Consider the following 16,403-nt stretch of genomic DNA (forward strand, 5'->3'; position numbering starts at 1 on the left):
CAGGGAACCCGGGGGAAAGTTTGGGAGAGGAGTACGAGCAAAGTACTTGTCAAGTACAGGTTGCACACCTGACTTCCTCGAGGCGTGGGAAAAATTAAAGCTGACGCGCATGATCAGTGCGTGTTCAGTGAGTGGTGGAACTTGCATTTTACCAGTTTCCTGCGCTACGAGTACGGGCCGCACTTGTGAAGCATGTGATTTAGCACGTGACAATCACTCATAACTTGTGTGTGATGCAAGCCAGGCGTGGGTATAAAACCAGCGTGTCTGCAGCATTCTGCACCTGTCTTTCAGCTGAAGAACATTGGATATTTTGTGGGAAAAATGTAAAAATTTTCAGTTTAAAGTTTAGGAAATGGGACCCAAGAAGAAGCGAGCAAAAGTGAAGTAACCCAGCCTGAAACAGCAGAGGGGGAGGAGGAGGAAGAATTTGATGATGATGGTAGCAGCACCGGCGAGCCCTGCACGGACAGGGAGGAGTATGCCTTCAAGCCGGCAGAGGCACAGTACCCCGCCAGAGGGATTTTCACAGGTAAATACACATGCTTTAAACATTCATTTCAGTATCTATATGCTTATGTAATTAATATTATATATATGCTGATTGGGCAGCACGGTGGTGTAGTGGTTAGCGCTGTCGCCTCACAGCAAGAAGGTCCGGGTTCGAGCCCCGTGGCCGGCGAGGGCCTTTCTGTGCGGAGTTTGCATGTTCTCCCCGTGTCCGCGTGGGTTTCCTCCGGGTGCTCCGGTTTCCCCCACAGTCCAAAGACATGCAGGTTAGGTTAACTGGTGACTCTAAATTGACCGTAGGTGTGAGTGTGAATGGTTGTCTGTGTCTATGTGTCAGCCCTGTGATGACCTGGCGACTTGTCCAGGGTGTACCCCGCCTTTCACCCATAGTCAGCTGGGATAGGCTCCAGCTTGCCTGCGACCCTGTAGAACAGGATAAAGCGGCTAGAGATAATGAGATGAGAGATGAGATGAGATATATGCTGATTTTCATGTATGTTTCAGCTAACGACGCTCAGAAGTGAGGACACTGCAATCCCATCATCGCTGTCAGGCCATTATGCCATGCTCAGTGATGAGGACAAGGACATCTCAACACCCCGTCCCACCACTCAGCAGGAGTAGGAGCAGGACAGCAGCTCCGAGTCAAAGTGTGTTTCAGTACTCAAACTGTTGGACTATTTAGTTGGGATGTTTTACAGTGTAATACATATATATGTTATTTACCAGCTGGGAGGTCCGTATCGTGAAATACTGTGACCGAGGTCTTGAAAGTACTGAGCGAGGCCCTCTGGGCCGAGGTCAGTATTCAAGGCCGAGGTCACGGTATTTCACCATACGGACCGACCTTAAAGTGCCATTCCACCATTGGATGTATTCTTTGGTATAAAATACATGGAAGTGCACTTCCTGCCATGGAAGTGCACTTGTATACCGAGGAGGAAGCCATTTGCATTACAGCCGTGAATGAGGATTCAAAATGGCGGCTCGGCTCGGTTTTCCCTTTCGGGCGCTCTCGTTTTCTGGTAGAATTTGGGAAAGAAAAAAATATATATTATTTACCAGCGTAAAGTGCCATTCCACCATTGGATGTATTTTTTTGGCATAAAATACAATATATTTTATGACAACATGACTAGACAGAGAAATCTTTTAGCTTCAAAATGATATAGCAAACATAATTTTTTGACAACAAGTATATTAATTTTGCGACCAAAGTCACCTACCCTTTTAATTTCCGCGCGGTAGTGAAACGTGATGTCATCGGCAGGTTCCCCTTCTTGTGTACCACGTCACGTGTGACGTGGCACAGATTATCAGCAATGGCGGATAGAACGCGATTTCCACTTGTCGATTGCTGTGCCGATATTCACCATCGACCGTCTCCTTTGGGCATCACTTGCTATTTTCCTTCGCTTCTTTTCCGAAGCTGACAATCGCGTTCTATCCGCCATTGCTGATAATCTGTGCCACGTCACACGTGACGTGGTACACAAGAAGGGGAACCTGCCGATGACATCACGTTTCACTACCGCGCGGAAATTAAAAGGGTAGGTGACTTTGGTCGCAAAATTAATATACTTGTCGTTGTCAAAAAATTATGTTTGATATATCATTTTGAAGCTAAAAGATTTCTCTGTCTAGTCATGTTGTCATAAAATATATTGTATTTTATGCCAAAAAAATACATCCAATGGTGGAATGGCACTTTAAGCTGGTAAATAATTTTTTTTTTTCTTTCCCAAATTCTACCAGGGGCGGCACGGTGGTGTAGTGGTTAGCGCTGTCGCCTCACAGCAAGAAGGTCCTGGGTTCGAGCCCCGGGGTCGGCGAGGGCCTTTCTGTGCGGAGTTTGCATTTTCTCCCCGTGTCCGCGTGGGTTTCCTCCAGGTGCTCCGGTTTCCCCCACAGTCTAAAGACATGCAGGTTAGGTTAACTGGTGACTCTAAATTGACCGTAGGTGTGAATGTGAGTGTGAATAGTTGTCTGTGTCTATGTGTCAGCCCTGTGATGACCTGGCGACTTGTCCAGGGTGTACCCCGCCTTTCGCCCGTAGTCAGCTGGGATGGGCTCCAGCTTGCCTGCGACCCTGTAGAAGGATAAAGCGGCTAGAGATAATGAGATGAGATGAGATGAAATTCTACCAGAAAATGAGAGCGCCCGAAAGGGAAAACCGAGGCGAGCCGCCATTTTGAATCCTCATTCACGGCTGTAATGCAAATGGCTTCCTCCTCGGTATACAAGTGCACTTCCATGGCAGGAAAAAAAAATACATTTTGCCGCCTATGTAGCCCCCTATTTATACAAAATTGAGTCATTCAGGATTCAGCCATGTTTTTGCTCGGCATTAGCAAGTTACAGGTTTTTAGCTTTCTCCTGAAATGTTTTCTTTTATTTCTTCTTCCTCAGGGTAGTAAAACTCACTTTCGCTGTGAACACTGTCGTTATCACTATCCATGCTGTAAAATTAATGCCATTCTCCTGAGAAATGTGAAAATAAACGGTGACAAAAATTGCTACTATGTTTGTTGTTGTGAACGAGCAAGTTGCCAGAGGTCCGTAACCGGGGTCCGTATCGTAGGATACGGACCCGCTCGCCAGCCAATCAGAGCGCAGGATTTGATGGAAACCGGACCGCGAAAAAAATAAAATGCGTTATTCCCTTATACTCATGTTTTATTATTTGACGTTTGCATGGTAAATTAACATACACTCAAATAAAAACAGCAAATGGGGTGGTCTTCTTCCCTTCGACACGCTACATGATCGGTTCCTTGGTTCCTCCCCAATATATATACCCAGAGTCTTGCCCCTCGTGTCATGTGCAGGTTGCGTGCGCTGTGTGCAGGTCGCGTGCGCTGCATGCACACCGCACATGGGGTAGAAAGTGAGAGGTACTTCTGTCTTGCGAGCCGCACAAATAGCAAGTGTGGAATACTTATGTAGTACTTCTGAGGCACGTCACTCATACAATGACCATGCGTCACTCATGCGTCTTACTGTCATCGCAAAAAGCCCCTACTAGCCGCGCTGCTGACTTGGTTCAGGTGTACAAAAGGAGTACGGGTCCCGTACGTAGTGTACACATTCTTGATTTGTCGCAAGACCCGCAGAATTTGCATGTGCAGGACCAAAAGTCTCCACGAGCAGTCTGCGACCTTCTATGGCGCTGAACACATGCAAATGTCGCGCAAGTCTCAAGCACGGTTTTGCCAAATTTTTTAACATAGACCGCCCGTAGAAGGCGGGTTGTGAGTGAGGCTTTAGTATCTAATGGCCTTGAATTATGATGTTGTTGCCACAAGATAACGGAGTGTGCAACTTCAACGTACAAATTAACACGCTCTAGTAGTCTTATTTAATCCAGTTATTATTTGGAAGGAACGGGCAAAGTCACTTAAGATGACATTGGGTAAGGAGGTATGCGTGCTCGCAGGTGACCGACACCAGTCTGAAGTATAATATTCAATCATTCCATGATTAGGTTCCTGTGGTCACGATGGTATAATATAATTGATTTCACTCATTTTAAAATAAAATAGTTGCCATGAGTTAAGCCTCTGGTGGCTACACTTTCTTTACCTCTGCAGTTCTCTCACGGTCTCGACGTTGTGAGCGTAAACATCCAGACCAGACAAAGCGACTTTCTCCACCGCCGAGAAGTCCCCACGAAAATCAGGGGTCAAACACTCGACTAAAATATCAGAGTTCCTGTAAGAGTATATCATCACAAAATGTATCATCTCTTCATGTCACATGTATAAAACACATAATTTGCATAGTATATTTACAGTGTCTTGCAAAAGTATTCATCCCCCTTGGTGTTTGTTCTGTTTTGTCGCATTATAAGCTGGAATTAAAATGGATTTTTGGAGGGTTAGCACCATTTGATTTACACAACATGCCTACCACTTTAAAGATGCACATTGTTGTTTTATTGTGACACAAACAATAATTAAGATGAAAAAACAGAAATCTAGAGTGTGCATAAGTATTCACCCCCTTTCATATGAAACCCCTAAATAAGAGCTGCTCCAACCAATTCACTTCATAAGTCACATAATTAGTTGATTAAGCTCCACCTGTGCGCAATCAAAGTGTCACATGATCAGTCACATGATGTCTGTATAAATCCACCTGTTCTGGAAGGACCCTGACTCTGCAACACTACTAAGCAAGCAACATGAAAACCAAGGAACCTACAAACAGGTCAGAGACAAAGTTGTGGAGAAGTATAGATCAGGGTTGGGTTATAAGAAAAATCCCAAACTTTGAATATCCCAGGGAGCTCCATTAAATCCATTATAGCAAAATGGAAAGAATATGGCACCACGACAAACCTGACAAGAGAAGGCCGCCCACCAAAACTCACAGACCGGGCAAGGAGGGCATTGATCAGAGATGCAACAAAGACACCAAACATAACACTGAAGGAGCTGCAAAGATCCACAGCGGAGATGGAAGTATCTGTCCATAGGACCACTTTAAGCCGTACACTCCACAGAGCGGGGCTTTATGGAAGGGTGGCCAGGAAAAAGGCATTGCTTAAAAAACAGGCATGAAAACGGGTCGGGGTGGAAAAGGTGAGAAGGGTGCGCGAGTGGTGACGTGGCCTCTGGTGTTGTTTTTATTTTGTTTGGAGGGTCCTCCCTCAAGGCCCAGTCCCACTGCACTTACGGATGCAAAGAGGATGTAAAACGTAAAAAAATCTTTGCCATCCGTTGGAAAACGCTACGCATCCGTTGTGTACTCATTGCATACGTGCTTCATACGCTCTATCCATCGAGCATCCGTCCACTGTGATTTCATCCGCGCAAAAAGTTTTGAGCTGCACAAAACTTTTAGAACGGATGAACTTTCCGCCGTGTACGATGTAAATCCGCGACATCTACGAGCAACAAACGTTCTATGTCCGTTATCATCCGTTAAACGTCTGCTGTATCCTCTCTGCATCCTCTGGGCATCCTTGCAACTCACATCCGCTGCAGCTGAAAACGGAAAGAGGGAGGAAAGATAAGGTACATGAAACGTCTGTTCATCGTTAGTAGCACGGAAATAGAAAGGATGTAAGCGTATGCATCTCGTATATAAAGTATTCAAAACGGACAAAGCGTTTATATCTGGGATGTATCTCGTATATTTAGGATGTCTGGAGTATGTCTAGAGTATGTAGAAGGACACCTAGCGGACAATCGATATTTTGTATAAAAGGGGGGAGAAAATCATCTGGATCTCAGTACGAGTCGAACAGCCATGGTGTTGATACAAGATGTAATAGAGATGTATCAATGTAGCCTTCTTCAAAAACGAGATGTAGTAGAGATGTATCGATGTAGCCGCCAGCACGTCTTTCCGCTTTATGCTGACGGCGTGCGTGCTGCATCCCTTTATATCCGCGGAGCAGATGCAATTCATACCCCCCGCATGCGCAGTGAACAGTCTGCATCCGATATACATCCACGCAACATCCCCTTTGTTTCCGTTAGGCGTATGTGATGCATCCCCTTCATCCGCTATGCATCCGCTCTTTCTGCTATGCGTCCGCTTCTCAGTTATCACCGGTAACCCCTTCGGAGCTGTCATCCACTTCCATCCGCTTTCATCCGCTAGGCTTCCTATGAACATGCGTTTAACATCCCCGCTATATACTACCCACGTCCGTTCTTTTCCGTTCTGTTTTCGCAAATTTTCGCCAATTTTGTCCATTTCTGGAGCAGATGAAAACGGATAGCGCCACCCCCGAAATTTTGCTCGTCCGCTGTGTCCTTTTTGCATACGTTTTGTGTCCATCGGCCAGTGGGACTGGGCCTTCAGAATAAATATTATAGCCTCCTTACTAAGTATACTGTATTGACATTTGCACAAGGACATACAGTACAAATACACGTAGTTATAGTGAAATTATGCCCTGGAAAAAAATGCGAATAATAGAATGAAGAAAGTGGAGAACACACAAGGAATAGTGATCATTTTTTCCTTTTATTTGCCTGGACCACCAGTGTCTCCATGGCCCGCTTTCGCCGAGTTGCCACGTTTCAGCCTTGCCCGCTTCTCTCCTTCAGCAGTCTGTTTCTTGGCCTGCTGAGCACTGCAAGTTGCTTGAGAGCCATACTTGCTCTGCTGCTGCTGCTTTTCCTCCTTGTTCACCCTCTGCTGGTGTTTGTATGTGGCTGGTGCAGAGTTAATGTTCTTGCACAATGTTCTGTCCACTTCCCCAAACTTCACGTCCTCCCTTCTAAAGAGCTGCATAGCTGTCTTCCCCCTGGACATCAGCGTGTACTTGACCGTCTGTATTGCATTAAATGTTTCCACATTCATGTTGCCACTCCTTTGATCAATTACATCATTCATCAGACTAAACGAGGACTCGACTCTAGGTCCATGAAAGATAGAGAGGCAACACTTAACCAGTGCACCCAGGGAAGGGTACTTGTCTGGTTTGTCGAAGACATGACCCCACCACTCCACGATGCTCTCTCCCTCCTTGAAGCTGCGGATGGTCAGGTCAACACTGAACCGCACAAGTTCCCTCTGGATATCCTGGTCTGCTGGCAAGAGGTGCCCCAGCATACCACTCAGCCTGCCAAGATATGGACGTACCTGCAGCTTTCAGTTCTTTTTAAATCAAGGCTGAATACTTTCTTCTTTGCTGCTGTCTTTTATTAAATCAAATTTGAGACTTTTAATTTGATTTCTTTCAGCACGGACAGCACTACAAAATGGCGTCTCCACTATACAGTGCCCTATATAGTGAGTAGCGAGCAATTTCGGACACAGGGATTGTCAAAAGACGCGCGCGCCCTCTTTTGAACGCTGACGTAATCAAGCCGGAAGTTTTGTTTGTTTTGATAACAATCATGAAAGTTTGAAAAAAGTAGGAAATTCAGTCCGATGACTCAATCCAGCTTCCAGCTTCTGGTGGTCTGGTCTGCACTCTGACTGATGTGTGCACGCTCTGGCCAGCAGGAGAAGAGGCGCAAAATGATGCTGCTTGCCCTTCGCAGCGAGATGTACTCGTCGCTATGGCGTCAATATCAAAGCAGGAGGAGGAGGCGCAAACAGGCACGAGCTGTCTATGGGTGCGAAGCGACCTCCTTGCCCTTTGGGTCAATATCAAACCCCCCCAATTTTTTTTCTCATCGGATCTACACGATTCACATAGGTCGCCCATTTTGGTTTCAAAACGGCGAATTTCGCCGAAAGGTGAGGGATTTTCATGTATGAAAAAATCATGTTTGGAGTTTGCCCAACAGCATGTGGCAGACTCCCCAAACACATGGAAAAAGATTCTCTGGTCAAATGAGACAAAAATTGAACTTTCTAGCCATCATGGGAAATGCCATGTGTGGCGCAAACCCAATACCCTGAGAACACCATTCCTACAGTGAAGCATGGTGGTGGCAGCATCAAGGGTTTTGTTGGTTTTTTTAATCCACATTGACTGGATATGAGCAATCGTGCATTCCGATTGGCTACTCTACTACGAGGATATCAGCTCATATACCATGAGTACAGAAAAACAAAATGGTGGAGCATGTTACTGAACTGCTGAGGATGAAATAAAAACTCTACTCCAAAACAAAACCCCAATAAATAAAAAAAAGCAAGTTTTGCCTTGCAGCTGTAATTGCAGCAAAAGGTGGCTCTACAAAGTATTGACTCTGAGGGGTGAATACCTATGCAAACTCCAAATTTCTGTTTTTTCATCTTAATTATTGTTTGTGTCACAATAAAAAAAACCAAACAAACATGTGCACCTTTAAAGTAGTAGATGTAGTTTGCCCAACAGCATGTGGCAGAATCACCAAACACATGGAAGATGATTCTCTGGTCAAATGAGACAAAAATTGATCTTTTTGGCCATCATAGGAAACGCCATGTGTGGCGCAAACCCAACACCCTGAGAACACCATTCCTACAGTGAAGCATGGTGGTGGCAGCATCATGCTGTGGGGATGTTTTTCATCTGCAGGGACAGGAAAGCTGGTCAGGACTGAAGGAAAGATGGATGGCACTAAATACAGGGCAATTCTGGAGGAAAACCTGTTTGAGTCAGCCAGAGGTTTGAGACTGGGATGAAGATTCACATTCTAGCAGGACAATGACCCTAAACATACTGCTAAAACTACACTGGAGTAGTTTAAAGGGAAACATTTAAATGTCTTGGAATGGCCTAGTCAAAGCCCAGACCTCAATCCAATTGAGAATCTGTGGCATAACTTGAAGATTGCTGTACACCAACGCAACCCATCTAACTTGAAGGAGTTGAAGCAGTTTTGCCTTGAGGAATGAGCAAAAATCCCAGTGGCTAGATGTGCTAAACTAATAGAGACATATCACAAGAGACTTGCAGCTTTAATTGCAGCAAAAAGTGGCTCTACAAAGTATTGATTTTGGGGGGTGAATACCTATGCACACTCCAGATTTGTGTTTTTTCATCTTAATTATTATTTGTGTCACAATAAATCAACTATTTGCACCTTTAAAGTGGTAGGCATGTTGTGTAAATCAAATGGTGCTAACCGCCCAAAAATCCATTTTAATTCCAGCTTGTAATGCAACAAAACAGGACAAACACCAAAGGGGATGAATACTTTTGGTGGTCTAACACCATACTAACACACTTTATCTCGGTTGTTCCTTTAATTTGTCACCTGCCTGTATATCTGTGATAGCTAGAGCTTTTTACCTCTCCTTGAGATGAGATACGGTCTTTGCAAAGTGCTCTGCGCCTCCATCAGTGAGGTCTGTTCCACACACAAAAGCCACAAATTCTTAGTACAACTGATTTCTTTTTTTCCTAATTTTCACACAGTGACGGTCAAGCAGGAAGGGGGTGTTTGCATTGTGTGTGTGTGTGTATATATATGTGTATGCGAGACTGTGTATACCATCTCTGTCCACGGAAGTGAGCACGACATAGTCAAGCCCCCATGCAGCGATAGCTTTAGCTGTGTTATAAGGCTCATCCGGGTCGAGAGGAGGAGGGTTTCTTGCTGTCTTTACTGAACAAAACCTGCAGCCACGTGTGCACGTGTCCCCCATCAACTACACACACACACATATACACAGAGAGAGACAGAGAGAGAGAGAGAGAGAGAGAGAGAGGTGTGTAATGATTTGTCAGAAGAAAATAAATAACAGACCTAAACTGAAATGTGCTCCTCTAGTCCAATGAGCAAGTGAGTCTACATAACCAGTTGACACACACACACACACACACACACATTGAACTTTCGCCTCTAATAAGTAACATTAAGTTTATTACTTTAGTGTTTTGTAATAAACTGTATAAAATCCTGTTGTACTGACCATGATGGTTGCTGTGGCAGTAGCGTACTCTCCACCCCCCCAACACTCACCGATGTTCGGACATCTGGCCTCCTCACACACCTGTAACCAGAGCAACAACAATGGAAGCGTTATCTATCAACCTTTCTGAAAAAAAAAAGCAAAATGATGAGCTATGCTTGTGTACAAATGTTTACACACCCTTCGAACGATATGAAAAAGACGAGACTTCTAGCGAGTTATGCTAACAGTGAAAATTTAACGTTCCTGTATGCTCTCTATAAACATCCTTTAATTAGACAAAGTAATCATTTCCACAACATTCTGGTGAAATATATTTATGGCTCCTTAAAATTCAGGTGTTTACAGTGTCTTGCAAAAGTATTTATCCCCCTTGGTGTTTGTCCTGTTTTGTCGCATTCCAAGCTGGAATTAAAATGGATTTTTGGAGGGTTAGCACCAATTGCCTACAACTTTAAAGGAACAGTCCACCGTACTTCCATAATGAAATATGCTCTTATCTGAATTGAGACGAGCTGCTCCGTACCTCTCCGAGCTTTGCGCGACCTCCCAGTCAGTCAGACGCAGTCAGACGCGCTGTCACTCCTGTTAGCAATGTAGCTAGGCTCAGTATGGCCAATGGTATTTTTTGGGGCTGTAGTTAGATGCGACCAAACTCTTCCGCGTTTTTCCTGTTTACATAGGTTTATATGACCAGTGATATGAAACAAGTTCAGTTACACAAATTGAAACGTAGCGATTTTCTATGCTATGGAAAGTCCGCACTATAATGACAGGCGTACTAACACCTTCTGCGCGCTTCGGCAGCACATTGATACGGAGCTCAGATATCAATGCGCTGTCGAAGCGCGCAGAAGGTGTTAGTACGCCTGTCATTATAGTGCGGACTTTCCATAGCATAGAAAATCGCTACGTTTCAATTTGTGTAACTGAACTTGTTTCATGTCACTGGTCATATAAACCTATGTAAACAGGAAAAACGCGGAAGAGTTTGGTCGCATCTAACTACAGCCCCAAAAAATACCATTGGCCATGCTGAGCCTAGCTACATTGCTAACAGGAGTGACAGCGCGTCTGACTGCATCTGACTGACTGGGAGGTCGCGCAAAGCTCGGAGAGGTACGGAGCAGCTCGTCTCAATTCAGATAAGAGCATATTTCATTATGGAAGTATGGTGGACTGTTCCTTTAAAGGTGCAAATTGTTTTACTGTGACACAAACAATAATTCAGATGAAAAAACACAAATCTGGAGTGCGCATAGGTATTCACCCCCCAAGTCAATACTTTGTAGAGCCACCTTTTGCTGCAATTACAGCTGCAAGTCTCTTGTGATATGTCTCTATTAGCTTAGCACATCTAGCCACTGGGATTTTTGCTCATTCCTCAAGGCAAAACTGCTCCAACTCCTTCAAGTTAGATGGGTTGCGTTGGTGTGCAGCAATCTTCAAGTTAAGCTACAGATTCTCAATTGGATTGAGATCTGGGCTTTGATTAAGCCATTCCAAGATATTTAAAGGTTTCCCTTTAAACCACTCCACTGTAGCTTCAGCAGTATGTTTAGAGTCATTATCCTGCTGGACCGTGAACCTTCATCCCAGTCTCAAACCTCTGACTCAAACAGGTTTTCCTCCAGAATTGCCCTATATTTAGTGCCATCCATTTTTCCTTCCATCCTGACCAGCTTTCCTGTCCCTGCAGATGAAAAATATCCCCACAGCATGATGCTGCCACCACCATGCTTCACTGTAGGAATGGTTTTCTCAGGGTATTGGGTTTGCGCCACACATGGCATTTCCTATGATGGCCAAAAAGATTAATTTTAGTCTCATTTGACCAGAGAATCTTCTTCCATGTGTTTGGTGATTCTGCCACATGCTGTTGGGCAAACTCCAAACATGTTTTCTTAAGCAATGACTTTTTTCTGGCCACTCTTCCATAAAGCCCCACTCTGTGGAGTGTATGGCTTAAAGTGGTCCTATGGACAGATATTCCCATCTCCGCTGTGGATCTTTGCAGCTCCTTCAGTGTTCTCTTTGGTGTCTTTTTTGCATCTCTGATTAATACCCTCCTTGCCCGGTCTGTGAGTTTTGCTGGGCGGCTTTCTCTTGTCAGGTTTGTAGTGGTGCCATATTCTTTCCATTCTGCTATAATGGATTTAATGGAGCTCCCTGGGATATTCAAATTTGGGATTTTTCTTATAACCCAACCCTGATCTATACTTCTCCACAACTTTGTCTCTGACCTGTTTGGAGGCTCCTTGGTTTTCATGTTGCAGAGTCAGGGTCCTTCCAGAACAGGTTGATTTATACAGACATCATGTGACAGATCATTGGACACTTTGCACACAGGTGGCTCTTAATCAACTAATTATGTGACTTATGAAGTGAATTGGTTGGACCAGCTCTTATTTAGGGGTTTCATATGAAAGGGGGTGAATACTTATACACACTCCAGATTTCTGTTTTTTCATCTTAATTATTGTTTGTGTCACAGTAAAACAACAATGTGCACCTTTAAAGTGGTCGGCATGTTGTGTAAATCAAATGGTGCTAACCCTCCAAAAATCCATTTTAATTCCAGCTTGTAATGCGACAAAACAGGACAAACACCAAGGGGGATGAATACTTTTGCAAGATACTGTTCGTATGTTACAGGAAATAAAACCCCAGCATTCAGCCACAGCAACAACTGATGTGTTTTCCTAAACTAACACTCGCAGACACAATTTCTCTCCCATTTTCCTGACTTGCATGACCTTTGTCATGAACATACACCTTCTTCAGATCAGGTTGAGACCGAGAGGCTCGTTAAACGCGGTGATCTGTTTCCTTTGGTTATTTTCAAACTATTTTTTTTTATCTGATTGCGGGATATACCTCCAATTTAGTTTTTAAGTTCTTAGCATTATATGCTTTTTTAATTTGTTCCTACAAATTTTAGGTTTGTAAACTTTGAAGGTGTAAAACAGGCAACTTCAAAATCTGTTTTCCTTTTTTCAGCTCAAGAAAGCATTTATTACCGCCGCCAACTTTGTTGGAGGAGGTTATGTTTTCGCCTCTGTTTGTGTGTTTGTTCTGTTCCCAACGTAACTCAAAAAGTAGTAAACAGTTTTTCATGAAATCTTGAGGAAAGGTGGGTCACGGGCCACAGAACAATTGATTCGATTTTTAGGAAAATCCGGATATGTATGTGGACTCAGGATTGTTTTGTCTGTTCCCAACGTATCTCAAAAAGTAGTGAACAGCTTTTGATGATATTTGGTGAACAGCTTTAGTATTATCCTCGATTCAAGTGATTTGATTTTGATATTGATAATATGTGGCTTGGCAGAGGTATGCACTCTACTGAGTGCCCTTCTAGTTAGGTACAGTATCCAGGTGAGATGTTCTCACCCAGACAGTCGGGCCAATCTTACTCTACTGGCTTCCCAACTATAGGTGGCTGTGACATCATCTGGATTCAAACTCATGATCTCCCAGTGACAGGGTGCATACTTGGATCATCACACCATTTGAAATCTTGCCCTTGCAGAACCTTTCTTTGTGAAATGAGGACGTTAACAAAACAGTGCATTGAGAAAATATGCTACATAGCCCACTCGTTTCCCAGCTTATGTGATCAGTAATGCCAATAATCTGGCATGATACCTTTGTGTATAAATGAATTTCAGGCACTTACAGTGTGTAGCTTCAGGTCTCTGAGGGTGTTCTTCAGTCTGTTGTAGTTTTTCCCAATAGGAATCTCGGTCTTTAGCCATGGTGGTAACCTGAGCCTAGGATTTGGACCACATATGGTTAATCTATTTTCTGTCATTGTTATATCAATTTATTATCCTTTACCCATATATTATGATAGCAGCAGCATGGTGGTGCAGTGATTAACACTGTCACTTCACAGCAAGCAAGTCCTGGGTTTGAACTTCTGGCTGACTCCTTTCTTTGTGGAGTTCTCCCTGTGCGGGTTTCCTTCCACAGTCCAAAGACATGCTGATTGGGTCAACTGGCTACTCTAAATTGCCCATACAGTGGGGCAAAAAAGTATTTAGTCAGTCACCAATTGTGCAAGTTCTCCCACTTAAAAAGATGAGAGAGGCCTGTGATTTTCATCATAGGTACACCTCATCTATGAGAGACAAAATGAGAAAAAAAATCCAGAAAATCACATTGTCTGATTTTTAAAGAATTTATTTGCGAATTATGGTGGAAAATAAGTATTTGGTCAATAACAAAAGTTAATCTCAATACTTTGTTATATACCCTTTGTTGGCAATGACAGAGGTCAAACGTTTTCTGTAAGTCTTCACAAGGTTTTCACACACTGTTGCTGGTATTTTGGCCCATTCCTCCATGCAGATCTCCTCTAGAGCAGTGATGTTTTGGGGCTGTCGCTGGTCAACACGGATTTCAACTCCCTCCAAAGATTTTCTATGGGGTTGAGATCTGGAGACTGGCTAGGCCACTCCAGGACCTTGAAATGCTTCTTACGAAGCCACTCCTTCATTGCCCGGGCGGTGTGTTTGGGATCATTGTCATGCTGAAAGACCCAGCCACATTTCATCTTCAATGCCTTTGCTGATGGAAGGAGGTTTTCACTCAAAATCTCACAATACATGGCCCCATTCATTCTTTCCTTTACACGGATCAGTCGTCCTGGTCCCTTTGCAAAAAAACAGCCCCAAAGCATGATGTTTCCACCCCCATGCTTCACAGTAGGTATGGTGTTCTTTGGATGCAACTCAGCATTCTTTCTCCTCCAAACATGACATGTTGAGTTTTTACCAAAAAGTTCTATTTTGGTTTCATCTGACCATATGACATTCTCCCAATCCTCTTCTGGATCATCCAAATGCTCTCTAACAAACTTCAGACGGGCCTGGACATGTACTGGCTTAAGCAGGGGGACACGTCTGGCACTGCAGGATTTGAGTCCCTGGCGGCGTAGTGCGTTACTGATGGTAGCCTTTGTTACTTTGGTCCCAGCTCTCTGCAGGTCATTCACTAGGTCCCCCCGTGTGGTTCTGGGATTTTTGCTCACCGTTCTTGTGATCATTTTGACCCCACGGGGTGAGATCTTGCGTGGAGCCCCAGATCGAGGGAGATTATCAGTGGTCTTGTATGTCTTCCATTTTCTAATAATTGCTCCCACAGTTGATTTCTTCACACCAAGCTGCTTACCTACTGCAGATTCAGTCTTCCCAGCCTGGTGCAGGTCTACAATTTTGTTTCTGGTGTCCTTTGACAGCTCTTTGGTCTTGGCCATAGTAGAGTTTGGAGTGTGACTGTTTGAGGTTGTGGACATGTGTCTTTTATACTGATAACGAGTTCAAACAGGTGCCGTTAATACAGGTAACGAGTGGAGGACAGAGGAGCCTCTTAAAGAAGAAGTTACAGGTCTGTGAGAGCCAGAAATCTTGTTTGTTTGTAGGTGAGCAAATGCTTATTTTATCGAGGAATTTACCAATTAATTCATTAAAAATCCTACAATGTGATTTCCTGGATTCTTTCCCCCCATTCTGTCTCTCATAGTTGAAGTGTACCTATGATGAAAATTACAGGCCTCTCTCATCTTTTTAAGTGGGAGAACTTGCACAATTGGTGGCTGACTAAATACTTTTTTGCCCCACTGTAGGTGTGAATGTGAATGATTGTTCGTCTCGGTGTACCCTGCTTCTCACCCAAAGTCAGCTGGGATTGGCTCCAGCTTCCCCTGAAACTCTGGTGGATAAGCACCATAGATAATGGATGAATGGATATTATGATAGCTGGGTGTCACAGTGACGCATCACAAAGCCAGAACATCGCTCTTCATACCACAGCATCACAGGTGCCGTGTTTTGGACAACAGAGCGGCGCATGGCTGAGAGGTGGAGCCAATCAGCTAGCCCCAATCTGGAGCATCTTTCTTCAAACGTCTAGAGTAATCAGGAAAGTATAAGACGCCGCCACCAACCTCACAGGTCAGTTTAGCATAGGCATAGCTATGATGCCCTAGATACCCTCCTCTCATCTGCTTGCAGGTCACCTCGCTGGTGATGATGAAGATGTTGTCGCTCTGGCTCAGCAGTCCACTCACCAGGTTCTCCAGCACATGACTGAAGAGCTCCTGGACACCCATCACACCACCCTGTACCTACCACAACTTTGTTTTATTAAATAAAAGAGCGACTTTTCTTCCACCTCATCTTCTGGGTCTGGGTCTGTGTTCATGTCTGATGACTCACGTCCCACTACACTCGGCATACAGTGCCTTGCAAAAGTATTCATCCCCCTTGGTGTTTGTCCCGTATTGTCACATTAGAAGCTGGAATTAAAATGGATTTTTGGAGGGTTAGCACCATTTGATTTACACAGCATGTCTACAACTGTAAAGGTGCACATTGTTGTTTTATTGTGACACAAACAACAATTAAGATGAAAAAACAGAAATCTGGAGTGTGCATAAGTATTCACCCCCTTTCATATGAAACCCCTAAATAAGAGCTGGTCCAACCAATTCACTTCATAAGTCACATAATTAGCTGATTAAGATCCACCTGTGTGCAATCAAAGTGTCACATGATCTGTCACATGATGTCTGTAGA

The 16,403-nt window shown here is 44.0% G+C and overlaps 1 protein-coding gene across 3 annotated transcripts in view; it reads right to left on the minus strand.

The window, feature by feature from the left end:
* lias (lipoic acid synthetase) overlaps positions 1-16,403 on the minus strand; it is a 56,898-nt gene that overhangs the window by 16,019 nt on the left and 24,476 nt on the right. For all 3 annotated transcript variants that reach the window (XM_060916514.1, XM_060916513.1, XM_060916515.1), the window contains exons 3-7: positions 13,502-13,595; positions 9,823-9,903; positions 9,402-9,558; positions 9,200-9,257; positions 4,093-4,221 (exon numbers count right to left, since the gene is read on the minus strand). In XM_060916514.1, coding sequence (XP_060772497.1) covers positions 4,093-4,221; positions 9,200-9,257; positions 9,402-9,558; positions 9,823-9,903; positions 13,502-13,595 — 519 coding nt within the window. The remainder of the gene's footprint in view (positions 1-4,092; positions 4,222-9,199; positions 9,258-9,401; positions 9,559-9,822; positions 9,904-13,501; positions 13,596-16,403) is intronic.

The sequence above is a fragment of the Neoarius graeffei genome, chromosome 3 (assembly GCF_027579695.1).
Source record: "Neoarius graeffei isolate fNeoGra1 chromosome 3, fNeoGra1.pri, whole genome shotgun sequence".
Classification (NCBI taxonomy): Eukaryota; Metazoa; Chordata; class Actinopteri; order Siluriformes; family Ariidae; genus Neoarius; species Neoarius graeffei.